Genomic DNA, 27,156 nt, shown 5'->3' on the forward strand with positions numbered 1-27,156 from the left:
GAGCCAAACATCCACATTGCCTTCAGGAACTTATATAACAGAACTAGGAACCTATAAAATAGCTTGCGTGTAGTAAATCTGCTTAGCCCACTTGCAAAGCTTAACAAAAATTACAGTTTCACTTAACAGTATTTAAGCTGAGGCAACGGGCATCAACTAGATCAAGATCATGTTAGCTCAGATTTAACCAAATTAGCTGAGATGGACTACTTAGATAATCACATTTTTCCGGGTGGTGCTTGCATGGGCAAAACACTCTGATACAATGCTATGGTGCTCTAGTTGGCTGCCAGGCCATTACTATGTGATTGCCAAGACATTTTTAGCATGTGCTATGTGGCTATTAAGGTGTATTTTGTGGTTTTTAGATGGTTGCTTACTGATCAAACATTAGTCTCTAGATACCTAGGCTCACATCTCTTCCTCATTGAACGTCTATGGGATTTCAGCTTGTTTTAAAGCCTTCACTTGTGCACATTAAGCCCAAAGTATACTTCAGTTTGAAAGCTTAGTGAATGCCTTAAGCAAGAAGAGTGGAATGTGGAAAATAAGTGTATTCTGCACAGATGGACCCCCTGTCGGTAGATTTTCGACTCATTGCACATGTTGAATTGGCGGCAGGGCCCTAATACAGATTCGGGTGTGCAAAGGAACTGTATTCGTCAAAAATGAAATTAAAAATCACATTGACTTATTGAGCAAGACTGTTCTTGCTCTACTGATTTATTCTTCTGAGAGCCATAAATACCATATGTGTGTTGGGTAAAACCATAAATCAAAATGTGAAGTGAACAACGCTTCCCATTTTTGGCACACGTCATCTTCCTGAATGATTATCTATCTGAAGTAGTAAACTGCCATTAATCCCCATGATGGTACTCATGGTGATTAAATAAATGCGCCAGGATTCGAAGCCAAACAATACAATGTGAAAATCTATGGGTGAGGGCGCACACAGTTGCTTTGTTTTGAGTCCACCTTTCATTCTTAATGACAAACAGAAACTACTGCCACCTTCTGGTATGGAGATATTTCCACTCACACAGGTGCTGGAGACACATGCTAGTTGGCCGTGTCTTTGCGTTGTACTCAAGTGCAACATTTCCACCCCAAATGTAGGACGACTTAATGTAACACCACAATAGACTTCCACTGCCGCTAGCTCTTTGATGTCGGTTTAATGTGTCTGGGCCTTTATCATCCACCAGGGGAAATCATAAGTGTTAACTCTAAGGAAAGTGGGAGCAGACCACATCATTTGAGGGATCATTCAAGTCAGTACCACAGTGTTATGTGAGTTACACACTAAAGTTTAATACTTACTGTATTAATCAGCAATCATAAGTATTAGCTAGTAGCTTGCTTTAGCAAACACAAGAAACATGGAATTCAAAACTAAAAATGACCAAAAATAAGTTCACTCTGAAGTGCAACAACAACGCAACCTTCAAGATTTTGAGAGGCTCCTTACTCTTTCTAGCCTGACACAGTGACACAAAGCAGCTGTCGCTGTTATTGCCAAGACACTACTCACCTGCGAAGGCAGATCACCGTTGCTAAGGCAGTGGGTGAGGCACGTTAGCGTACGCGTACTGGGAGTTATAAAAACCCAAAGAGAAAGAAGAGAGAACCGGAGATTGTTGCCCTTTCCAACGCAATACATCTAGAATAAAGCGAAGATGTTGGGAAAACCCATTTATTGGAAATTAACACGTCTCCTCAGCTTTCTTTTCTCTTGTGAAAACAACCCTACAGTCTCCTCCCTACAATGCTGATGTAAAGAAGAGGTTGGTCTACAAGCTGCTCTAGTGCTTTGGACCTGTGCTGTATTCCTGCGGGACGGGAAATGGGAAGCGAGACGGCAGAGATTCATGTGACCCATAAAGCAGCTCGTCATCTGGCATGTGACAACCACTGAGCAGGAAACACCATAGCATGATGGGAATCAAAGTACTGATTAATGCTGCACAAACTGTTCAGAACCAACCAATTTCCATAGCTCTTTTCCAACAGGCAGCACCCACTAAACAATCTCATTTAACTTAGAACCCCCAGTAATGTTAAAAACAATATTAAAATGTTAGCATTTTTGGTTGATAACCAATAATCTGCGGATATTAAAATGGAAAAACTTTTTATTTTTGTCCAAATTAAGAATAAAACGCAAACTAAATCTGAAACCTATTACAAGTGGCTTCATACATTATGTACACATGACAAACGTATATTAATTTTGAGACTTGCTAAGACTATGTTTGTTTAAGTGTTGTTCATGAAATCTTATATACAATATAGCAAACATAACAGGCGTATTAATTAGAACAGTTTTAACTGGTCCTTTCACAGCCCCATTCGTTCAAGTACCTTTTTATCAACACCTTAACAGAAACGTGTCCCTTTTAAATCATATTATACTGGAAGCCAATTATCATTACAATAATTCATTTTAAAATAAACTATTGATCAGTAGCGGCTCCTGAGTGTAAATTAAGGTGGGGCAGATTCTGGGTCAAATCACTAATATGAAAAACATTTTGTAAACTTTATATTCTAATCTTGAACACATGCTGAACATTTTTTGGCAAAGATGTCCTTGCGTTATCCTGTGGGTGGCGCAGTAATCTTGACTGACAGGCATGGAGAACAGCATAACATGCTGTATTATAATTGCCTTATAGTATTTAATCACCAAATTTCCCACATTACAAGAGCAGAAAATGCGGATAGGAGTAGAATTCTGCGCAAACCCGCGCCAAAATTCTAGTCTTGAAAATTTTGAAAATCTGACACTAGTCCGTTTAGCAGTTTGCAATCAATGTTCAGCAAAAAATAAATAAACTTGAAATCCATTCGTACGTGTTTAAAAAATAAATAAAAAAAACCTTTACTCATATTTTAGATAGATGAGGCTTTAAGTAAGGTTTTGTTTTCTTCAGTGGCTAAATAGGTTTTCATCACACAAAATTCACGGCTAAACTAAGCAGTACACACCATAAGAAACTATTTTGAACAGAACACATGCATAAACATGTCAAATTCAGCAATACCACCTGCGTTTATGTTGTCTTGTGAGCATCAGTCGTGCAGAACCATGGCAAGATCTCATGATAGACAAGAGCAGAGGGAAAATTTACACTTTTCCAAAGACAAAAGTGCAGTTTGAACAAATCATAACAGAATGAGATCATAAATGAAAAACACTGCAGGCCTGAACACCTCTTATACGTGATAACAATCAATTCTTTATTACTCAATCTGGAGAGGTTGAGAAGGGAACGCTAAAGATGCAGTGTTAAATAGAGGAAGTTACAGCCTGAAAGCAGAGAGCTGAAGAGATTGAACAGGTTGGGTGAAAGACTCATTAGATGTATTCATCCGATAGAAGTACTCTAGCAAGACTCACAACACCGTCTATTGGGAAATACTCTCCTGTGACCTCAGGGGGAAGGGAGAGAGGGGGGTCGAACCTAATGCCTGTAACTATAACAACATCCATGCTGTCCAGTCACAGGAAGAGATATTGCTGACATTACAGGAAGGCCACACACCAAGGGGAACAAACAGGACAGAGATTAAAGAAATAGTTCTCCCAAAAAATGACAATTCTATCATTCACTCGTTCAAAATCTCCTCTTCTGTTAAACAGAAAATGAGAGTTTTTTTAAAGACTATCCTGGTCATTATTTCAGTAGCCTACAATTTTAGTGAATGAGGGTGTGTATCATTTACAATAATAACCCATACGATAATCCATCCATTTTGTGTGCTATATTCCAAGCCTTCTAATGTCTTGTAACATCTTTGCATGAGAAACAGAGCCATATTTAAAGTGACATCCACCCTGCATCATCTAAATAACATGTCAATTTTACTCTCCTGTTTTTAGTTTCAGCATCATTACTCCACTCTTCAGTGTCACATGATCCTTCAGAAATCATTCTGATATGCTGATTTGCTGCTCAAGAAACATTGCTTATTATTATCAATGTTGAAAACAGTTGTGCTGATTAATACTAATGTGGAAACGGCAATACATTTTTTTTTAGAATTCTTTGATGAATAAAGTTAAATAAAGGCATGTATTTAAAATGGATAACTTCTGCAACAATATAAATGTATTTTCTGTCACCTTTGATCAATTTAACGCATCCTTGCTGAATGAAAGCACTCATTTCATAAAAAAAAAAAAAAGGATCTTAATACCCAAACATTTGAACTATAGTACATACTGTGAAAGTGCATTCTGGTGCTTCATTTAAATGATCTCTATCCAGAGTGTGATTGCCCTGACACTTCAGTCCAACCCACTCAGCACCTCTGATTTCTCAAACACTATTGTGAATGTTCAAGCACTGTGTTACACTCTTTCACCTTCTTTCTGTGTTATTTTTGGGAAGCATCTTGAATTTTTAAGTGTCAGCTGTGCATGAACAAAAAAGGAAGTGAAGTGTTAGCATAAACAATGAATCAAGAAACCCTTGTTATGGTGTTACTTTTAATGGAAATCATAAAAAAATCAGGAGTATTGTGTTCAAAAACATCCAAGTGTGAAGACTATTACATACTAATACTAAAGCAAGCAAAAACACAACAAAAATAGCAGTGTGTCTGTGTTTTTGCACGAATATCATTGTAATAACATTCATTATTTTATGTACATAAATACCATGGTATATGAATAAGGTAATTGTTTAATATTTAGCCACATTCTCAGCTGCTGATTAATAGTCACATGACATGCAGGTAAACAAACCAAATATTGAATCTTTTTTAATAAGTGTTTTTTTATTTTGATTGTTTTATTTTTAAAATTACACATTGTAAATGTTTATGCTGTTTTATCAATTAAATCATTAAATTATTAAATGATTTAATTTAAATAATTACATTTCTATATTACTACTTACTATATTATTTATTATTGGCTTTTCATTCATATAAACCCCATTTTGTGACAGTTTCAAAAATTTACAGACAGCATAGTCAATGAATAATAAACTAAAGTTATAACTTTGCCATTGATTCCCGGAGGAGAACTTGCCACTGAAGCCCGAGCTCCGCACATTCACACGGCTCAAAGACTGAGATTCCTTCACTAACACACAAACGCTTTCACTGAGCAAAACAAGCCATCTGCATACTAACTAAAAACATCCACGTCAAGCACCTTGTGCTCAGATGATTCCAAGATTTTGACTGTCAGGAATTTTTATATATATATATATATATATATATTTGGGTAACAATGAATGAGTTCAATGATGGTGGTGAGTCAAGCATTATGCTTTTCATTTAAAACAATTAAAACCAATTTCTTGCAGCAAACAATTTCATTTGATACGATTCCTCACTCAGTCAACTGGTCTAACAAGCTGAGACCAGCACAACCAGTTCATGAAAACATTAATTAGACAATTAGGCAGTTCTTAATAGAAAAGAAAAATCTAGAGAGCTGAGTCATTATCATCTAAAATATTTCATGTTGCAAATCTCAGACACATAGCTGAGCTACCATTCAGAAGTATTTATCACTTATTTGGTGCTCAGAAATTAATATTGGTTCTTATGGTTATCAGTGTGTGTGTGTGTGTGTGTGTGTGTTTGTGTGTGTGTGTGTGTGTGTATAGATTATATACTATTGTAGAAATGCCTTCTCGTGAGGCAGGCTGTGATGTGGTGCAGTGATATTTAATGATCTCCTGGTTTAAAGTGGATAGTTCACCTTCAGTTGCTGGTCCCCATTGAACTAGTGTTTTTTTTTATCATACTGTGGAAGTCAATGGGGATCAGCAACTGAAGATGAACAATCCTTCAAGGCAGCGGTCCTCGATCCTGGAAGACCCCAGTCCTGCAACTTATGATATGAATCTGGTATATTCAATAATGGATCAAAAATACGTGCTGTGCCATGAACAGACCTCTGGTGCAGTGACGGACAGTGAATGAACACAGATGTATCCCTGGGTTAATATTGATCTTCTGGATGGTTAAGCGTTGTCTCTGGTGCTCATCTGATGCATGTCACAGCCTCACTGGACTCCTGCCTTCTCTGACTCCCTCTGACTCAACATCACACGTCTGACTCTCGATATCAAGCCTCTGAGCATCAATCCAAACCTTTTACCGGGTCTAATAAAGAGACAGCGATCTCCGAGTGGTTTAAACGCGATGTAAACACTCATTGACAGCGAGCGTCGGACGGGAGCTGAGCGCGTGTTAGCTCGTTAGCATAAACAACATCTTACCGTTCAGCGGAACATCCAGATCACCCACAACGGTAACAGGGCTGGTTCTTCCCCGTCCCACCGCGAACCTCAAATCAGTATAACGCTCTGAAGCCTGGTTGGGAGGGTTGGGGCTGAAATCGGGCAGCCGGAGCAGTTGTGTGTGTGTCCAGTCTTCCGGAACTCGACGGGGAAGTTCCTGTCCCTGACAGTCCAATTCCTCGAGCACGAGCTCAAATCACAGAGTGGCGCAGAAACACTAGACTCATAATCACACAGTCGTTGGTGAAACGCTCGGATCTCAGCGCAGACGCATCTGTCTGGAGCTTCTCTGGATGAAAATGGCGTTGTGTTCCTCCTCCTCCTCATGATGTCATCCCAGGACTGAAGGAGAGCGCTATTGTTTGACAGTCTGCTCTCTGATTCTGAGCAGAAATGTGAGAATACTCTACTCTCTTAACTAGTAATATTAGCTGCACGGATTGTTTCTGTTCATTTAACATTTTAGTTTGCAAATGTATACATTGTCAATATAATGCAGTGTTGCATGCCATGATGGCTTTGATTTGGAAAATTCTATAAATGTCCACGTTAATCAAAACCATCATGCCACGTTTTTAATAAAATATTGTTTTCGTTTAAGTACGCAATATCAATAATAAGAATTGTCACATTACTCAAGCTCTTATTAGCCTCAAGTATAATTTTTGTTCATTTTACTTTGAACCTTGTGCTTTTCTTTTGTATATTTAATAAAGGATTTGACAACTTTCCATTTTATTTATGGCAAGCTGCTTTACTAAATATTAGGCACAAGGTGCTGATATCGATTAATCTTAAGATTATGAGATAAATTGGCTAGTAGTTTATGCATTTCTTCTGTGGCAATAAAAGAGCTCAAAGCATTTGGTAATCACTCCGCTTCATCTTTGAGAAGTTAGGAAATATGTTTTCCCTTTATTTCACAGTTTTGTGAATTATTAGCCTATTTCTTAAACTCTATTTTTGCACCTCAATATGACAATTCATGGATTGTATGGTCCTTGATATTTATTATTTAGCTGTGATAAACTGCATTGACAAAGTAGCAAATAATTTAGCCAAATTAAATATAATCCTTTTTTTTTCTCACCAAACATTTTCCAAAACCATTTTTAAATCACAGTGAGGCTTTTACTTCATCAGTGTTTTAACTTCAACAATAAATATCTTTTATGTGTAATGGTCAGTTTGAAAAACGTACTTAAAGATACATAGTTCATCAAAAATGAACATTTTAAAACCAAAACTGAATGTCACAATTTAATCACCCTCACGTCATTCCAAACCTGTATTTCTCAAAATATCTTATTTTATGTTCCACAAAAGAAAGTCATCATAAAGTTTTGGAGGGTGAGTAAATGACTATAGAATTTTGGGTTGGGGGGAACTATCACTTTAAGAAATGCCTGTAGCTTTCTATAGGCCTCTACACATAAGTGCATCTTTCCACTCCACCTGTGTAGCTACAGCAATGTCTGTTAATGATCAGGTTTTGAGCTTAGTTATAAGATTGAAATTGTAAAAAAGTACTGCTTCGCTCTACTGAAAATTGAGAATGGAAAGTCAAGCCTGATGAACTGCATTACACTCTCATATTTAGAAACACAGGCAGACAAGCATCTTTAGTATTTCACAAGAGTTCCAGATTTTGTTGCAATCTTTGCTCTAATCTTAAATGCTTTCACTTCGACACAGAGACAGCACCATAGAGTCGTGATTGATTTACAGTCTTTATTTGCATTTCATGTAATTTTGCCTTTCTCTCGTCCAGTTGCCCTGGTCTTTCCAGTCAGTGTCCTCCATGTGTTATGTAGAGCTACTCTCGCCATCAGAAGTGTAATGGTGAAATTCCTTCTATACCATTCCCTGAATAACAAAAACATTTGTAAGAAATTAATAACGGGGAATTAACGGAAGAGTACATTACCGCTCTGCATATTTTGCATGTCTCTCTTATTTAACACAGCTGATTCAGATAACAAGCTTTTTTAATAAGATGATTTTTAAATGCTTAATGATGAAAGTTATTTCGTTTTTATTATGGGTGCAAAGCATGTAATGCAGTGTAATACAGTGATGACTGAGATGAACAAATAAACAGTCTTTTACTTCTTAAAGAAGCAAGCATGAGTTATCAATCAGAGGGAATGTAGAAGATTATATACAACATATTATATAATAATAGGTATTTGTGTATTTATTTCACCTGTTATAACTGGCATGCCTTGTAATGTTTTTGTCCAAAAAGTGTTTGTAGAATACTGCCATTTCCTCTCTACATAAAGTCCTTTTCCTTCCTGGAGCTGTAGGAAATGACACATTATACACAACAAGGCATGTCTTCAACAACTTTATGATTCAATTATCAGGTCGATCCATATGAGTTCTTAAGTGACTGATCCTTAAACATTTACATTTGGTTATATCTTTGCAAGTTTAGTGTGATACATATACAGTACTGTAGTTAATGTTCCTATTTAGACAGCTCACCATCGTCATCTCTCTCTGACAACCCTTTTGCCGACAGTTGGGATCTCACATATTCCTCCTTTTCCTGTAAGACAAAAAACATAAATAAATGGGTCAAAATTTGCTATGTGGTTGCTTTTTCGCAGTCCAGGGTCAAAAAAGTCCATTCTCTATGTATTTACAGCAAAATGTATAAGCCTATATGACTAAGGAAATAAACATTTACAGCACAAAACTACCCTCTAGTGGTAATAATGGTAAAGAAAGAACTTCATGGAGGATTTCTCAACCTGTTAAATGTGTTTCCTGCATCAAACTGTGTTGTTTTTAAACTAGCACCATACAACTGTGGTTCACACCTTGCTAAGTGTGAAGTTGTGGTTAGTCCAGAGCTCGTGGCTCCAGTCTTCAGTCTCCTGTCTCAGACGCCTCAAATTCCTTTCCAGGGGTGTCTCTTTCTCTGGGATGTGGTATATGACCGGCCTCAGGTTTGACAGGCTTGACCAATCCAGTCAGATTCTGATGTTGCTTTTGGACTGAATCTCGTCCTCTGCAATGAAAAGATTCAAACAATGCAGCATAAGAAATTTTCAAAAACAAAACCATAAATCTGGTTGCAATTAGACTGAATTAGACTTTTTCTAATTTATATAAATTATTAAATTTCAATAATCATTAAGAAACTTAAATGAAAATTTAGGCAAATATGTGCATTTCTAAATTAAAAGCATTAATAATTACATTTAATTGGGGTATATATATATATATATATGTGTATGTATATATATATATATATATATATATATATATGTATATATGTATATATATATATATATATATATATATATATATATATATATTAGTGCTGTCAAAATTAGCGCGTTAACGCATTCGATTAATTTGAAATATTTAACGCGTTAAAAAAAAATAACGCAATTAACGCGGTTGCAGTTTTTTTTTTTATTTCCAGTTGTGGCCTATGTGTGTTCAACGTGCAAAGAAATATGGATAAGACCAAGGAAGGACTTTTAGACGGAAAGTTTCAGTATAAAACTGCCGGATTACTCTTCAGTCTGTCACAAGAAACATTACTCTTCATTCAGTCTGCCACAAGAAACAGCAACATTAAAATCATGAACTCAAATGTCATTGTTTAAAAAAAAACAAAAAACAATGACTGTAACAGTGCGTAAATCAGACCTTTCTGTAACGCTAACGTTAATAAGCTTAAACGAAAATATCGAAATAATTGTGTAGCGGAGTATTTTTTGTACACAGTGCCGCGAACTGTCAATCACTCCTGTACGCGTGCATCACTGTCCTCCTCAGCTGCAGCAACATGCGCTCTCTCTCTTCATCAAGCTTTAAAACAAAAAGGGGACAAAAAGATCATATTGTCTTTGTGCATAGGCTATAGATTAATTAGATAAATGAATATCTAAATTTGTGCCTAGCTTTGCTTTAGTATAACTCACAACGAGTTTCACACACCTTCTCCGGCCACGTTGAGTTGTTGACACTTAACAGTGGGAAAAGCGACACATGCCCTATTCACTTGTATAACTTAAGGGTGAATGGGTAATGTAGTTTCTGCTCTGGGTGGGATGAATTAGGAAGCTTGCATTGTGAAGGGCGCTCTGAAAATCGGCAGTGCAGGTAAAAGATTAAAACCTCTATTAAAACAGATGTCCAAATGAGCGTACCGGTACGCTACAAGCACGTTCTGGGCGCACGGAGAGGTGGCGGTATGCTCAAGAGCTATATTTGGAAGTGGCTGTACTGAGTACCAGTGCATACCGGCCCACTTAAAGCACTGGCAATGACTATACTTTGGAATTTTTTTGCAGTCCACTTAGAATTCAACATGGAAATCATTTTTGTTTTTTATTGGCATTTTATTGGCATTGATTGTTTTGAAATTCAAATGGTACTTACATGCCTGTGTTTTTATTTCTGTAATAAATATGGCTTTCAAGCCAACAGTTAATTTGGAGGATATTGATGGTTTATTGCAGGTATGTTGTTTACATGAGAAAATCTGTGTTACAAGTTAAAAAAATTCCAATAAACAATCATATTTTGAATTTAAATAGTTTCTTTGTCTTGAGTTTACATTAATTATTTACATTTTACATTTACATATACAAAAAGTTTCAGTCTTTTAATTGCGATTAATCGCGATTAATCGCGATTAATTTTAAAAAATTGTGCGATTAATTAGTTAATTTTTTTTAATCGATTGACAGCACTAATATATATATATATATATATATATATATATATATATATATATATATATATATAATGCATGCCATTGTGCATGTAAGTGATAGATGTGTAGTTAACAGTTGCATTGCTGTTAATCTGAAAACAGTTGCTGAACGACAACTCTCTGCTCGCTTGACATGACCACGACAGCACAGGGACCTACTTATTAAATAACAGCCTTTTTTACATTCATCTTTTGAGGAGCCATTGACCTTGACCAAATATATATTTATATCTTGTATTTGTACTTGTAAGTACACTTTTTCCATTGGGCTCCGTTACAGCGTGACCCTTCAGGAATTTTTTAACATGGTGAATACATTTAAAAAAAAAGTCCTTCACCTCGGATATATATTATTGCTTAATGAGAAAATAATAATAATAATAAACGTAACATATCGCGTCCTGTAACGAGTGCATTGAGTTTTATGTAAATTATATTTAGATAACAAAATGTACTTGTGATTTAATAAAACTGGACGACCAAAACATACCATGAGTTACGAAACGTTTTTGTGACTATGCCTTCAATGTATCACTGTGACGTATCATCACTGTAAAACAATATATCATACTCACAGCAAATCATCAAATGAGAATGATTTCTGAGGGATCATGTGACACTGAAGACTGGGGTAATGATGCTGAAAATACAGCTTTGCCATCACAGGAATAAATTAAATACTTTGTAAAATTGCAATAATATTGCTGCTTTAATGTATTTTGGGCAAATAAATTAAGACTTAGTGAGCATAAGAGGTTTCTTAAAAAAAAAACATTTAAAAATCTTACAACCTTTCTAATCTTTTTGGTTCTATTTTCTTTACATTTATTATAAAATTATATATTAAAAAAAGACCTAACACTAGCTCACTCTGTTCTTTTTCTATTCTACCTGTTTTATTTTTATTTATTATATTGTTTAAAAGCCCTTGCTACGTGTAGTGCATTTAAGCTAACTGAGACTTGTAAACACTATTGCTCTTTTGTTGATTTTGATTGCTTCCATTGTCCTCATTTTGTAAGTCGCTTTGGATAAAAGCGTCTGCTAAATGACTGAATGTAATGTAATATCCTTCAGGCTGCACAGAGATACCAAACATCTTACATTTTTGGACAGGTGTTATTGGTGTTTAATGAATTCAAACCCATCGGTGGTTTTCGCTTGGCCAGCTGGTTTCCGTCATTAGACATGTACAACCCATAGGTACAACCGGTGGGTGTATGGTGTAAACACAATGGCGTTGTTTTAATCTGTAAACAAAACACACAGATGGCTGTCCGCTGGATGTGCAGGTAGGATGGACAGCCTGATATAACTCCTGCTTAATAAGAAAAGTACTCGTATAACAATGTTGTTCATTCACGCACACCCTCACCTCGCACTGCTGAGCTCTTAACGAGAGATGACCCGTGTGTTTGCGTGATTTAAACGGACGGGACAGCAGGAGCAAGCGGATCATTTCACGTCGTTTGTGTTGTTTTGAACGGTTTCACGCAGCTCTGATGTTACGTTTACAGCAGATTCGTTGACGTCGTCGCGCAGAAAAGATTAAACCACTTAGTGTTGTGGAAGGGAGTTCGCTTTTGACTTAATCGCCTCTATTTGTTTATCCAAACGATGGAGAGAGGTGAGGCAGTGCACCCCGTGCTGCACCGATAACACACGCCCCGGGTGCCGGAGAGACGGGGTTATTCACTGAGCGGGTAAATGTGGTCATTTTAAAAACCTTACAGTGTGAGGGATCCCTCCTGATGTGAAGAATGGTCTCCCCAGAGTGGGACTTCGTGCGTGAACGAGTCGCTGTGTTTGAACGAGTCTTTTAAGTGAACGAGTCATTCTTGTTAACCTCCATACAATTAATTGGTATAGTTCATTTACCGAAGTCTCTCCCTTTTGACTGCTTTCTGAACTTCAGGCACTGACTGTAGCTTGATATTTAAATGGTTAGATTTACCAGCATCGTAGCAGACTGGAAATGTCTTTAAATATCTTATGTGTGTATATCTTTAATAGGCCTATCTGTATCATATCTTTATATATCTATATCTTTACATGCTACCATTATACTCTTACAGCCCATTTACACTAAGAGCGATATCAATAAAGTCCACACGTTATAAGGATAACAGAGGAAATATATTATTAAAATCATATTTTGAGGGTTTTTTTTCGGCTGATGAACAGAAACAAACAAACAAACAAAAAACACTGATAGCCAGTCGGAATCTACCTGCCTTTAAAGAGCTCAAGAAGTTAGAATAAATATATGTCATTATAGAGATTCATATATTTCTGGTACAATAAATATAATGATTAAATTTTAATAGTCTTTTTAATTCTATAAGACAACTGAATCCATGGCACAGCTATAAATTTGGATCTGTTAATGTTGCATCACATTTCTATTTACACATTTTATACGGCGTTGTGCATTATAACCAATCCCACACGATTCTGTTGAGTTTATGAATGCAATGGCCAATCAGAATTCAGATGTATGTCGAAGCAATTGATGTCAGTTTTGGGGGATCTACATAAAATGGTATTTTTACTAATACACATTTTCATATTTAGGGGCCAAGCCCAAAGTGCTGTAGCCCCTATTGTATCTGTACGTTTTCTTTATTATTATTATTCTACTTTTTCTTCCTCTCCAATGGGAGTCTATGGCAGCCCTATGAAGAGAACATGGGAAAATGATTAAATTTGGCACACTTGTAGAGATGGTCATTATTAGTGATCTGACCAACTTTGGGGTCTCTAGGCCCAACTCTATAGCGCCACCAGCAGTCCAAAATTTCAACATTCAAACGTTAATAACTTTTTAACCACTCAGGGTTGGAGCTAAACTCTGCAGTGCAAGATTTTAATAACCCTATATTACATTGAGGGAAGATGAAAACAAAACACCGTCATCAAATATTTTCTAAAGACAGTAAAAAGACAGAACAAGGTCTGTACAATTAAAAATTCTTGTATGAAATGTTTACAGTGTGTCCGGGTAGTTTTCATTAACAAGGTGTGTATGCCTTGCAGGTGATGTTTTCTATGAGTAAGCGGCACAATCATAACAAAATCACATTCACTTGTCGCCACCTATCGACGCAACGATGTCACTGCATGAAGAGTCACTGAGTGAACTGATTCAAAAGAGTCACTGAGATGAATCACTAGCGCTTATAGTGGGAGGGAAGGGGAGGGGCACGAATGCAGTCCATACCGATGTGATGCTGCTGCTCTAAACGCCAGTCTCACTCCCTGTCAGTGCCACTGCACGTCCACGATCCAGACATTACTGGAGTGTTGCACCGCGCAAAACATTTCAGTAGCGTGTCTGATGGAAACGGAGCCCGCCAGACATGTGCGCGAACATCCTCGGCGCGTTGAAAAGGTGAGAAATGTGCTGCGCATCTTAGGAGGAGGTGCTGAGATAGATTGTGTCGGATAGGGTTGGCTGGTGTTAAGAAGCAATAAAAATGTCCTTCTACGATGGTTTCATTCATGTTAATCCAGGCACAGAGCTGTCAGATTGCAGGAAGCATCTGTCTTGGTGAGGCATGTTCAGGTTTGTGTTATATTATAAGTCTGCCTCATTGATTTTATGTGACATTTAGTTAATGTCACGGAGGTAGCCACATATTCAGTACTGGGGGACGAGCAAATGTTGTAATTTAAGGTTCAGCCACTGAAAAAAACATTCGGGGGGCATTATATGTTCCTTGTTCGTTTATCAGGGTTCAGATGTGAGACTCTTCATGAAGGCACAGATGATGATGATGATGATGATGATGAAGAGACGTGTGTTGCATTCATCCTCCAGAAGACAGTTTTCTCTGCCATCAGCATCAGAGCTGCTGTGGACCGTTCCAGAATCTCGACTCCTTCCCTGTTAGTGCTGATGCTGAAGTTTGAATTAACTGTAATAGAGCAGAACTTTGCTCATTTTTAGTTTAATAAAGATAACGGTCTTGTTCTACCAGGACATTGTCCATTAAATTAATGGACATTTCTTTAATTTTAAAACAGCTCAATGATTAAGTCAAAATATGGGTAAAACACGTGAGAAAATCAGTATGTATACATTATCCTGATGGCTGTGACAATATTTCTGCTGTGAATTTCTGGCAACCGTCAATTTAATAGTATCCTTTAAAAAATATGAAACTAGGCCTGCTTTACGATTATACTGATGATGACGATGAGACATTGGATTCAGCCTCCATGTACAGAGATACTGTGACTTTTTTCCTTCTATTATTATTTTAAAATAAGGCAAACAAGGATAGAAGTACAGTTGCTTAACAACATACAGATTGTTCAGCTGACTAAGTTTCCTATCAACCTCAAACTTTCAACCTTTTTGTTGACAAAAGCTTCACAAAACAGTTTTGAAAGTTGTGAATATGACATGATCCTGGAGGATGAGTCTATCCTTCACAAGCCGATTTCCATCGGTGTTAAATAATGTGTTGGTAAGATAATATTGTTGTGTGTAAGTGACATAAGGTGTTTGTTTTGTAGTCCTTGAAGTGGTTCTTGAGGCTTATTGACAGTGTTATTGGGGATACAGAAGGCAAAAAAAGAATAATTAGGAAATAGTGCTTACTCATTTGGCTCAAAAAGTGGGGACCATCCATATAAATATTGTCCCAGCCAGGCCATGTGAATTTGAGGTTTAGAAGAGAATTATTTGACTCTGATGTGGCACAATGCCATGAATGGTGAGAGAAGCAGTGATTTATATGGCAGTTCCCATTGATGGATGGCACGTTGGCTCTATGTCTCCTCATAGTCCAAAGTGTTTGTGCCCATATTTACTTGCAAGAACTTGCAACCTATAATAAGAGATCTTCTGTGGCTTAATTACTGGATTGAGTTGGGGCGACCGGAAGCTGGGTAGCAGGTGGAGAATCTGGACAGATGATATTCTGACTCCTCTTTATCTGACCCTCTCCTCCTACGATCACAGCATGACGTCACATTAACGTTGCAGTTTTGCTCAACTGTGAGAACCAGGACTTCTGCAAGCCAGATGAACTGTTCATAAGTTCTCTTGAACCTGGGGGTTTCTTGGGAGTGTTCAAGGAGTATGTCTTTGATATTTTTTAACTTGACAGTAATGTGGAACTGGTTTTGTTAGATTGGAGCAGATGATGCTTTTCTGTGAGATTGGCCTAAGTATGGTGCTTATTTTTACTTGTATATGGCTACTGTAATCATATTTATTTATACTGCCGTGAGTTTTTTTCTTGACTACGTCCTGGCTGTTTACCTGGTTATATAAAAGGATAAAGCACCCAAGGCGTACTTTTGGAGGGAAAAAAAAGCTATATAGAACAAGCTTAATATCACAGATCCTGAGGCACCGTTGTAAATGTAGTGTGCATTAAAGTTATGTTCAGGATTAAATGCAGTTTAATCTCTTTCACCAGCATGTATGTGACATACTCTAGATTACCACAGAAAATAATTTGACTTATGCCTCAGTTTGTAATGTGTGTACAGCTGTAATATTGTATAAATTGTACTGCTGAGGTTTACGTCCCCCATTGATGTACACTGATATAAATCAATATAAATGTAACTCAAGGTGCCATTGCAGTTTGGATTCAAATTGCAATTTGTCTTCATGATTGCATTTATTTACATATTAGATTGGTTTCATCTCCACTGCATAAAGACATGTCACATTGACTGTGTTGATTCATGTGTGCAGTTGACATAAACCGAGATAATGACAATAATGACAACAGCAAAGCGGCTCTGGTGCAGATCCAAAGCCTAAAATGTACATTTACCTATACTTTAACCCTCTTCTTTTAATACCTTGCAGGCACTGCTGTTCCCTTGGGAAATGTGCATCTAATGTTGATCAAAAGAACTGCATTTTTATATAGTACAATAATTATAAATTACTCACATGCTGTTATTGTATCTTTAACTTCCTGCTCCATTATCTTTTAGTTACATGTATCAGAATGCATTTACCATTAGTTTAAATGCAAGTTCTAAATAGTTTTAAAGCATTCTGCAATCTCTTCCATGTCTGTTATCAAATTTATTTGGTGAGCCCTATGGTGTGAGCCCTAAAGGACACTGTCTCTTTAAGGACCACGAATATGATCCATCTGTGACATCATAGACTCTTCCCTGGGGAATAGCAGGGCAGTCTGCTGCCAATAAAATATTGTCTGGGACCTTGAATCTGCAGAGGTAAGACCGCACTGAATGGACTGTGTTTTTGAAGGGCATCTGAACTTAGGGACACTAAGTGAATTTCTTTAAACATAGTCTGCAGTTTGGGTTTGTTGGAGAATTTGGGTTGATGCACTTTTTTATAACGTGTGCTAGCCACGATTACTATCTTTTTGTGGAAATGAGTTGGACCCATGGTGTTATGACTCTGGCAGGTATGAAGTACATTTTCCTAGACCCTCCAGTAAGTTGGGTTGTCACTCATAACCTGACTGTTGTTGTCAAAATCAGATGAATGGATTCATTACAGAAAGCCAGAGTTGGTACGCATGGACCAATGGATGGTTGCATTTCAGATGGACAGATTAAGTAATAAGTTATAAGAACCTTCTGATTTTCAGAAACTTTTTGTTCACAAAGTTTGCCACCCTAATAAATGGAGGTTTGTTTTAGTGATCATGTCATGCATTCAGACAGTTCCCATTTCCTGCTCTGGCATGCATAATTCGGTTACTGTTTTGTTAATGATGGGTGTATTGGACGCATCTGGCTGAATAAACATTATTCATCACCGCTGTATACAAAACCTCTCCTGTATTTTTCATCATGGATGTTTACCTGGGTTAGGCATCCACTAAAAATTACACACTAAAGTAATTTGAAAAAAGAAACCTTTGTTTGTCACCGTATGTTTTTCTGATGTCTTTTGGTTCAGTGTTTTATTTTTATTTGATGCAATGAAATTCATGCATTAAATTTTTTCTTAAATGGATATTTCACCCAAAAATGAAAATTGTCATTATTTACTCACCCTCATGTCATTCCCAACCTGTATGACTTACTTGCTTAGATATTTTGAAGAATGTGGTTAATTTAAATAAATAGTTCTCCCAAAACTGAAAATTCTGTCATTAATACTCACACTCATGTCTTTCCAAACCCATAAGACCTTTGTTCGTCTTCAGAACACAAATTAAATAATTTTGATAAAATTCAAGAGCTTTCTGACTAGGGCTGAAACAACTAATCGATTTAATCTATTAAAATCGATTATTAAAATAGTTGTCAACTAATTTAGTCATTGATTAGTTGCTAAATAACTTTTATTTGCCATAAGGGGCTCTAGTTATCCACATTCTTCAAAATATCATCTTAACAACATCTCCAAATTCATTTTGAGGTCACTATGTGCCTGTGATAATTATATTTATTTATTCCTTCATTTATTGTATTTTTTTTTTTCTATGTAAACTTTTGGGTTCGGTAATTCATCATTTTATTCTGCATTAATTGATCTTAACTGCAAAGTATTCCATATAAGCTACCCATAAATGTTTACCCATAAAAATAAAACCTTCTATTTGACTTTTCATCCAGTGTATTGACACCATGTCCCAACATCTTCCTCTCACTATTTCCACATCCTGACTAGCTCACCTCTCTTTCTCTTTCAGCCTGTTTAGGAAACCCTTTGATGGTGGGAAGAGGACAATGGGTCATGGCAGTCAACAGCCACAAACTCAGCAGATGCCAGGACCCTTCCCAGGTTATTCACGTCCCCAGGGCCCCTACCCCGGGCAGCACCCAGCCCTGTTACGGCTAGACGAGGTGCAAAGGGAGATTGCCACCCTGGGCCCACAGGTGTGCTCTTACAGCGGCCTGCAGAGCGACAGAGAGTACAAACGACTGGAGCGAGAGCTGACCCGATTGCTGCTGGAGGTCGATCAGGTCGGGACCCGCCATCAACTCCAAACCAACCTTTTGCTTCAAGGGAAGTCACACTTAGTTCATTCTTCTTAACCACGACTGTTTCCCAACCCAGGTGGAGACGGAGGGCCGGCCGGAGCTTCAGCAGGCTCGGAAGTGTGCGGCAGGAGAGGTGGAGGGTCTGCTTCGCTACCTGGAGGGTAATGCCACGCATCCGTCCCGGCTGGCCATTGAGGAACTGACCCAGGAGGCGCAGTGCTTGCTGAATGAAGGGGTCGTAGGGCCGTTCCGACAGGGCCAGGCTCAAGATGCCTTTGAGATCAGTGAGGAGCTGGTGGAGGCTGTGCAGGACGTGGCCATGCGGCTGGCTCAGGTTAAGACGGGAGGGAGCGTTCCTCTCCGAAAGGCCCGTTACAGAGCATTGACAAGGGTCTGTGCAGTACAGGAAATACTGGAGGGTCGTGTACGCACTCATACATTGGCGCTGCCATTGTCAGATGACACACACGAGGCTGTGCAGCGTATTAATCAAGTCATGGCCCAGGTGCGTGCTATTGCAAAAAATATATATATATATATATATATATTATGAGAAGTCACAAACCTGCATCATTACCAGCAAATCACTGTTACTTATTTGATGTGATGGTACAGCACCTAATTTTAACAGTCAGAGAGAGAGTAGAAAATGGCTATTCAATGTTATAAGTGTTAACATAAGTTAAGAAAATAAAATCTAATAAAAATAAAATAAAATACTACTGTTCAAACGTCTGGGGTGAGTAAGATCTGAAGACATATAAGACTGGAGTAATGCTGCTGAAAATTCAGCTTTACCTTCACAGGAATACATTACATTTTTAAATGTATTCAGTTATTTTAAATGGTAATAATTCTTCTCAATTTTACTGTATTTTTAATGTAATCGAGACTTGGTGAGCATAAAAGACTTCTTTACTAATTTCTGAAAGAATTGTCTGATTTCATCTATGAAACATCTTAAACCGTGTTGGCAGTAAATTAAAGAAAACTCCTGTTGTGTAGGTGAGTGGAGCCCGGTGTCAGGAGGTGGCTCTGCTGATGGGTCTGAGCGGGCGTGATAGCTGTGCCCACCTGGCGAGGATCCTTACTGAGCTGTTGGTTGAACTGGACGCCCTGGATGTGTCTAGTGATGCTGCAGTGAGGAACTACAGAAAACAAGTGGTGGAGGAGATCAATGGTCTGCTAAAACATCTTGACCTGGAGGGAGAAGGAGAAGAAACACGCAGGTGACACCAAATACACACACCCACACACATCACTACAATATGTAGTTATCCAGTGAAATGCAATTTTTTGTGTTTAAAGTTTGCAATTTTAAAATATAAATTCAAATTTTATTTTTCTTGTTAAAGGTCCCATGACATGGATTATTTCCTTTTCTTTAAATGCTTTTTAATGTTTCCTTAGGTGTATTTATATTGTTAGTATGATTTTTACATTTAAAATTTAGAAATAAAAAGCATTTTTATATCCTGACATTAGCCCTCTGGCTTGAATGCTCTGTTTGAAGGGGCGTGTCTGCTGTGAGACTCTGAGTAAACCACAACTGTTGTGATTGGCTGACATCTTTCCATCCGAAATGCTTATTACATGTGAAACCCCTCTCAAATATATATATATATATATATATATATATATATATATTCCTATTACAGCTGTCGAGATTAACGAATCGTGGAAGTGTTGATTATATAATTATTTTTTCGATCTTTTCCCATCACATGAAAGGCTGCAGTGATGAGCATTGAGTAGACAGAGTCTGTTTATCACGTGGATTCAGTGATCTCGTCATTATTGCAACATGTTATCTCACAAAATGCTTTCACCACAGCTAACAGCAAACACATGAATACAGTAAAAGCTCTGTTGTGCAGCATAACAGCGTCATTCATTGTAACGGCAGTTTGGGCAAGTGTGCAGATATACTCGCGATGTGTAACAGCTCCGGAAAAAAGCGAGCCTTCTTTGATCGCTCTCTGAAGTCAAATCACAATTTAAATAACAGATTTGTTTCATGCTACTAAGAGAAACAACGTGAAGTTGATTGTTTAGTCACCGTCTTGATTCACTGATGCATAAACAGTATTAAACGATTTAGAAAGAAAGTCTGGGTGAACTTGAATGATTAGCTACACATCAGAAATCACTGATCACAGATCAGGCATTAATGAACACTGTTACTCACTGTTTGTGCCAGTGCTGTCGAATCCATATCATGAAAGTTTGTTTGAAACACCTGGGAGGTAACAATTCTCGTTACAACGTCACAACGAGGAGATTCAAGATCAGCCCGTTTGAGCTTCCATTTTCTCAAAGGCAGAGAAAGATAGCAAAATCTCAATGTACACCGATTCATAGTGTTAAAAAACCTCAGAAAGTGAAATTTTTATGTCATAGGACCTTTAAAAGATATAATTGTACATATACAAAAGTTTTGAATAATTCATTTTTTTTTTTTTTTTCGGAAATTAATTCACTTACTAAGGCGGTATTTATTTGATTTGTAAAAACTGTAATATGGTGAAATATTATTGCAATTTAAGTTTTCTAATTTAATATTTTTTTAAATGTCCTTTTATTTCTGTGATGCAAAGCTGAATTTTGAGCATCATAACCCAAGTCTTCAGTGATCCTTCAGAAGTCTAGAAACGAGAAAATATTAATTTCTATTTATTAAAAGTATTACAATTTTACATGCATTATCGTTCAAAAGTCTGGGGTATCATTGTTTACACAAAAAATATTAAGCTGCAAGTTTATTGCGACATAATGAAGATGTTTCTTGAACATCAATGATTAAGAAAGATTGCATCAAATAATTTTTGCTATGAATGTTAGAAACAGGATTCACGAAAGTTAACATGAAAAGCATTTATTTAAAATAGAAATCTTTTGTAACATTTGTTTTACAATATAAAAATTGTTTTGATTTTTATATATATATTTTAATATATTTATTTATTTTTCTATATATATATATATATATATATATATTTATTTATTATTATTATTATTTTTTTTTTTTTTTTTTTTTTTTTTTTTACATATCACTTGTATGATCAAGAGCTATTTGTAATGGGTTATTCGTCACTTTTTGTATTTTTAACCTATATTACTGAATTCATTGTACCTCCAGGTATGATCTAGCGCAGAATGACTCGATCCGTGAAATTGAGGCGATCAGGGGCCGTGTCTCGGAGCTACGGGAGGAGGTGCTCCGGTACGGTGCTTCAGGACAGGGGACGGAGCTGCAAGCTCTCCTCATGCACCTGGATCAGGTGGACACGGGGCGAAATCCCTGCATTCGGGAGGCACGGCGCAGGGCCGTGCTGGAAGTTCAGGCTCTCATCACCTTCCTAGACCTCTGGGAAGCCCTCGGACGGCGTAACCCTGGAGCAGACGAGCCCCCGTCTCATGCGTCTGTGTGGCGTGTCTTAGCCAGCCTGTGCGACCTGCAGGCTCAGGTTTTGGGCTTTGACGGCAAGAGGGCAGACAAGAGCTACATGGTATTGGAAGAGCTACTGACCAAACAACTACTGGCTCTTGATGCTGTGGACCCTCAGGGCGACCAGGGGACCAAAATTGCCCGTAAGCAAGCTGTTAAATACGCCCAGAATATCCTTAATTACCTGGATATGAAGACAGATGAGTGGGAGTACTGAGAGGCCAATAAAAGAGACTGAGAATAAGGAAAAGCTTTTTTGCCTCTTGTGCAACATGTGAGGACACGGTCGTGCTGAGGATACAGTCCACAGGCGGAATCCTTAATTTGTCTATAAAAGACTTTGTGTATTGCTGTGGGCAGTTAGACTGTTACCCATGATGCACTGCACCTGCTGCTTTTATTGGCCCATGACTGGTCCCTGAAAACTGCCTTTCTTCTGCAAGAAGGAAATGCTGTTTCTAATCCACATGAATCATTTGTTTTCAGGACAATGACCCCTGACGATCTTTTTAGTTGAGTCTGTGCTTGTGTGATTGGTGTCTGCTGCCAAAATCTGTTTCTTGCTTTTCCCAACATGCCTCTGTGGAGCACATTTCAGGCTTTGTCATGGTGTGTGTACATCACCCCTTCATTCCTATCCAGTTAAGGCAAGTATAGGCGCGGATGATCCCGTTATGACCACAACAGTTGAGCAATGGGCCATTTCCTGTTAGTCACACATAATGGAAAAGGCATTTCAAGCTGTGTCATAAGTTTAATCTCTTCTCTAAGTGGCACTGTCAGAGCCTGAGCTCTCCTCGATACAATTATTAGCCGAATATAAACAACAACTGGCCCAGTGGAACAATATTTGATCATTTTCTGGCACCTTCTTCATATATGTCCCAGTTTATGTTAAGAAAATGTTATCTTACAACAGACGAGAGGGAATAATCAGTTTAAAGGTGAAGTGTCATTTCTGCACCGTTAGTGTCACCAAGTTGACATTGTTTACACTGTACAAAAATCAATCAGATTTCTAACCCTTCCTGCGGTTTTGTCAGATTTCATAGAGGACTTGTGACCACAATTGCAATGGGATATTGTCTTTGGGGACATTTCTGTTTACTATCAATATGGAGGACAAAAAATAGAAACTAGTTTCTTGTCTTCTGCAATTTTTTTTTTTTTTTTTTTTTTTTGCTGTTAGGCAAAGGTGCCTGTGCAGGCAACTAGGGAATCGAGCAGAGACTGAAAGAGTGTGTGTCTGTGATCATAAAAAAGAAAAAAAAAAAGAAAAAGTGGTGCATGCTATTTTGGTGGTGAGACTGATCAAAGTAGACCGGGGCAAAGTACATTTTCATTTGAGCAGACCCATTCATTCACTACCTTCACACAGAGCAATGTGACCCAATATGTGTCTGTGTGTTACACATGATAGATCTGGGGGTTTTGGGATGACCGCATGACGTTTATATTTGGTTCACTTTCATATGTGGGAATAAATTAGACAAAATGAGTCCCACAAGTGACTTTTGTTGTGAACAAAAGTGTTTTCATCATATTTGCACATTGGATTTACCCTTGGTTTGAATCAGACACTGGTATGAATTACACTCTATAAAATAGTACACATAAAGATGCAAAAGTATATTTACTTATTCTGTTTCTTCACTGTTTACTCTCAAACACTGTGGCTTTGTTTGAACTGTAACTATAATTCGGCACTACTGTGGAGGTTTTATTGGCTGATAATGAATAGTTATCTAAAGAGCAGAATAGCCAATGGCCAATGTATGATAATAAATGCAACAGTGGAGTTCTGGATGTAAAAAAATCATATTCATTTTCTCCATAGAGGAATTAATTTGAATGATAACTTGCTACTGTGAACTATATGGTTAATGGATGGGATATGCTTTTTTCTTGAAACATATTTCATTACTTCAATATATATATATATATATATATATATATATATATATATATATATATATGCAAAGAAATATCCACCACCTGATATTCAAATACGTTTTTGCTTCAAAACTAATGTTGTAATTCAATGTATTTATTTATTTTATTTTTGATTGTCTAAAATATTTGAAATATTTTGATGGGTATTATGCATTGATTATCTAATTGTTTGTAGACTTATGGAAGTAACATTAGGGATTCCCAGCAGGCATATATAGTATATATTGATCTATAACAAGTAATGATAAAAGAAATGTGACAATATAAGTTAAATATTCTAATTAAATACAATAAAAATATTGTTACATTTTATTATGTAAGCTTTAAACATGTCAGGGTCAGTCGTTTCAGAATGAATTGCTAGAGTGAAAGATTCAATTACTCCCTTCTAAAGATCATCCCTTTTTAATTCTTGAATGAATCAGTGTTTTTTAATTCAACTTTTGTGCATTGCCTGTTTAGAGCAGTGTATGATATAAACTACATTCAATTAAGTCATGTAAACAAATTTTCTAAAAAAAAATCATGCTGGATTTGAAAAATGAATTGGGCACTTGAGCTTGCAGTGTGAAATAGTCTATTAAAACCCTTTAGAGACTGTTGAGAAAAGGTTGTAGGAGTAGTTTGTCTGTGGTTAAAACAGCAGGAATATCCAGTTCCACTGATTAAATATTGATCACTGAGGCCAGGTGCTGGTTGTACACTTTCCCCACCTCCTGTATGCTAAACGATGAGCCTCATTTTGGGAAATAATATATCGTGTGATCTGTATAATACTGCGCTGTTGATTCTCTCTCTGCTCATTTGAGCTCTCTTTAGGTTACAATGGTTTGTTCTGAACAAGATCGTTGACTCTGTTATCCGAGATCTGTTTCAGTCGTGTCCCACTTACTCTGTGGACACTACCCTCTGTCCTGCTCCACATAAGAGCACGTCCAGATAAATGTACTGTCAGCAGTCCTGAAGCAACATCACAGTTATCATCAAAAAAATCACATTGTGCTTGGATTAAACACAGACACTCTTATCGAAGGGCTTTAAAAAAAAATTATAATAAACACACAGGGGCTAGAAGTCATAAGTAGTGCCCGGGAAAGAAAGGAGCTGCAGAAAAAAGGAAAAAGCAATAGGTTGTAGTCAGAACAGATGAATCCAGACTCCGTCATTGTCTGGCAGAGTCCCTGCGGTGGGCAGAGCTGGCGGTTCATCTGAGGAGGATCCTCCATCAGTCAAGGTGAAATACACACTCCAGAAGCACTTTAAAACAGTCTTGCACTACTAGGTGTTGGCTCTTCTAAACCCACAGAGAGATGGCAAAGATGTGAGATCTCAGTTCTGCGTAACCAGATTTTTCCTGCAGAACATGCATAGGCTGCATACACACTGCAGGTCAATTTTGCGCATTGACTCTCTTCATTAGATCAGTGTGATGTAGCTATTTGTTAATGCAGTGGAACTGCTAATTATACACAATAGATTGTGCTAGAAAATGACAGGAATGTATCTCATTTGCATGTTGTCTTTCCACTGCAGTTCTCTGCCTTGAGGTCGCCAGAGATTTTGATGAACTTGCAGCGATGAGGGGATGCTCACACACAAGATTTATCCTTGATTTACAAAAGCCGCTTGAAGGAAAACAAAATTGGGCAAAATGCAAAGCCGAACCATGAACATAACACAGCCTCTTCAAAAATGCAAATGTAGACTCCCCAAAAAATTGGTCTCAAAAACTGGATTTCTGTAGACGCAGGATAACTCAAATTTCCCAGCTGTTAACGTTTCTAGTCTCCCAACAATAGCTAATAACAACAAACAGGTTTAAACAGTTGCCATGTGCGTTTCTTCTTCACAGCCACAAAATGCTGTCAACCATCACAATTGAATTTCTGTTTACATTCAATATGATCATTTAGGAGATTCTTTTAATTTTAAAGGTTTAAAGGAGTGTTTGCAAAGGTTATTATTATTACAAACTATAACTTAGGTTGTAATGCCCAGCACTGCTTACATATTTAATGTGTAGTTCTTCTCTACCTTGCATTTTTATGTCCATTTAACCTTCTTGTGACTAACTTCACAACTTAGTGTAAACGAGATACTATTTGTTGCTATTCATACTTCGAGCAAACTGTATCTAACACTATTTTCACTCGCTTTTGCTTCACACTCAGTCTAGTCGCAGCCACATTTGAATGTAGTTTTCACACCCAAAACTTTGAAGAAAATATCGAAAAATAGTAATAACTGAATTGGTCCATATTGATCTGTTTTACAGGTGTTTTACCTATTTTTAATAATATATTACATTGTGTTCTGTTGTAGGGTTATTTAACCCTAACATATCACGACCTGACAGAAAATGACCAGCTCCTTTTGTGTTTTTCGACTGATCCACACCACATCTGGAGCATTAGATTAGTTTGATATGGCTATTAAACATGGCACAGAGTTCTCTTTTAGTTTTACAGTGTTATGTGTAGTGTAAATCTCCCTCCAGACTCCCTCATCTCTCCACAGATCTCCGTCTGACGATTGCTCGGTCACAGCTGAGTCACCCTGATATCTGCAAAACTATCTCCATGGCTACAATCACAAATCAAATCCATTCTTACTGTTGAATGGCGCTTGATAGCAGATTATGGCACTTTATAGGTCAACGAGTCCTCTAGGAATATTATAGATTCTCTTGAATGTGGTGAATTAATATTACCTTGATTGTATTACAGGATGAGCTTTCAAAACAGATATTTGACTCCAAGTTTAGGCTCTCGTCCTGCTTTAATGTAATGAGCGAGCATTGCACCAGT

General features: G+C 37.4%; 2 protein-coding genes and 1 pseudogene across 6 annotated transcripts in view; 1 reads left to right on the top strand and 2 right to left on the bottom strand.

The window, feature by feature from the left end:
- LOC128026428 (kinesin light chain 1) overlaps nucleotides 1-6,595 on the bottom strand; it is a 31,320-nt gene extending 24,725 nt beyond the window's left edge. For 2 of the 4 annotated variants that reach the window (XM_052613569.1, XM_052613570.1), the window contains exon 1: nucleotides 6,246-6,593. The gene's annotated coding sequence lies outside the window, so the exon portion shown is untranslated. Of the gene's footprint in view, nucleotides 1-6,245 lie in introns of all 4 variants that reach the window. The other 2 variants (XM_052613567.1, XM_052613568.1) reach the window with 2 other exon arrangements.
- Nucleotides 6,596-7,977: 1,382 nt separating this feature from the next.
- Nucleotides 7,978-11,142, bottom strand: LOC128026612 (cytochrome c oxidase assembly factor 8-like; annotated as a pseudogene).
- A 1,019-nt stretch (nucleotides 11,143-12,161) lies between these two features.
- Nucleotides 12,162-23,473, top strand: LOC128026429 (BAG family molecular chaperone regulator 5-like). Of its 2 annotated transcripts, none has more exons than XM_052613573.1 (5): nucleotides 12,162-12,299; nucleotides 18,657-18,930; nucleotides 19,025-19,453; nucleotides 19,954-20,177; nucleotides 22,088-23,473. In XM_052613573.1, exons 1-5 carry the CDS (start codon nucleotides 12,277-12,279, stop codon nucleotides 22,611-22,613), a joined length of 1,476 nt encoding a protein of 491 aa, XP_052469533.1. In that variant the 5' UTR covers nucleotides 12,162-12,276; the 3' UTR covers nucleotides 22,614-23,473. The 2 variants fall into 2 exon arrangements, with proteins under 2 accessions (XP_052469533.1, XP_052469532.1); XM_052613572.1 differs by lacking the exon at nucleotides 12,162-12,299 and adding an exon at nucleotides 14,110-14,398.
- Nucleotides 23,474-27,156: the final 3,683 nt, after the last annotated feature.

The sequence above is a fragment of the Carassius gibelio genome, chromosome A13, assembly GCF_023724105.1.
Source record: "Carassius gibelio isolate Cgi1373 ecotype wild population from Czech Republic chromosome A13, carGib1.2-hapl.c, whole genome shotgun sequence".
Classification (NCBI taxonomy): Eukaryota; Metazoa; Chordata; class Actinopteri; order Cypriniformes; family Cyprinidae; genus Carassius; species Carassius gibelio.

What these genes read in the sequence shown, in the direction of transcription:
- LOC128026429 (XM_052613572.1), top strand. Translation starts at nt 14,367, where the DNA reads ATGTGCGCGAACATCCTCGGCGCGTTGAAAAG. An exon ending in ATCCTCGGCGCGTTGAAAAG is followed by an intron (nt 14,399 to 18,656) that starts GTGAGAAATGTG and finishes TTTCTCTTTCAG; the next exon opens with CCTGTTTAGGAAACCCTTTG. An exon ending in GAAGGAGAAGAAACACGCAG is followed by an intron (nt 20,178 to 22,087) that starts GTGACACCAAAT and finishes TTGTACCTCCAG; the next exon opens with GTATGATCTAGCGCAGAATG.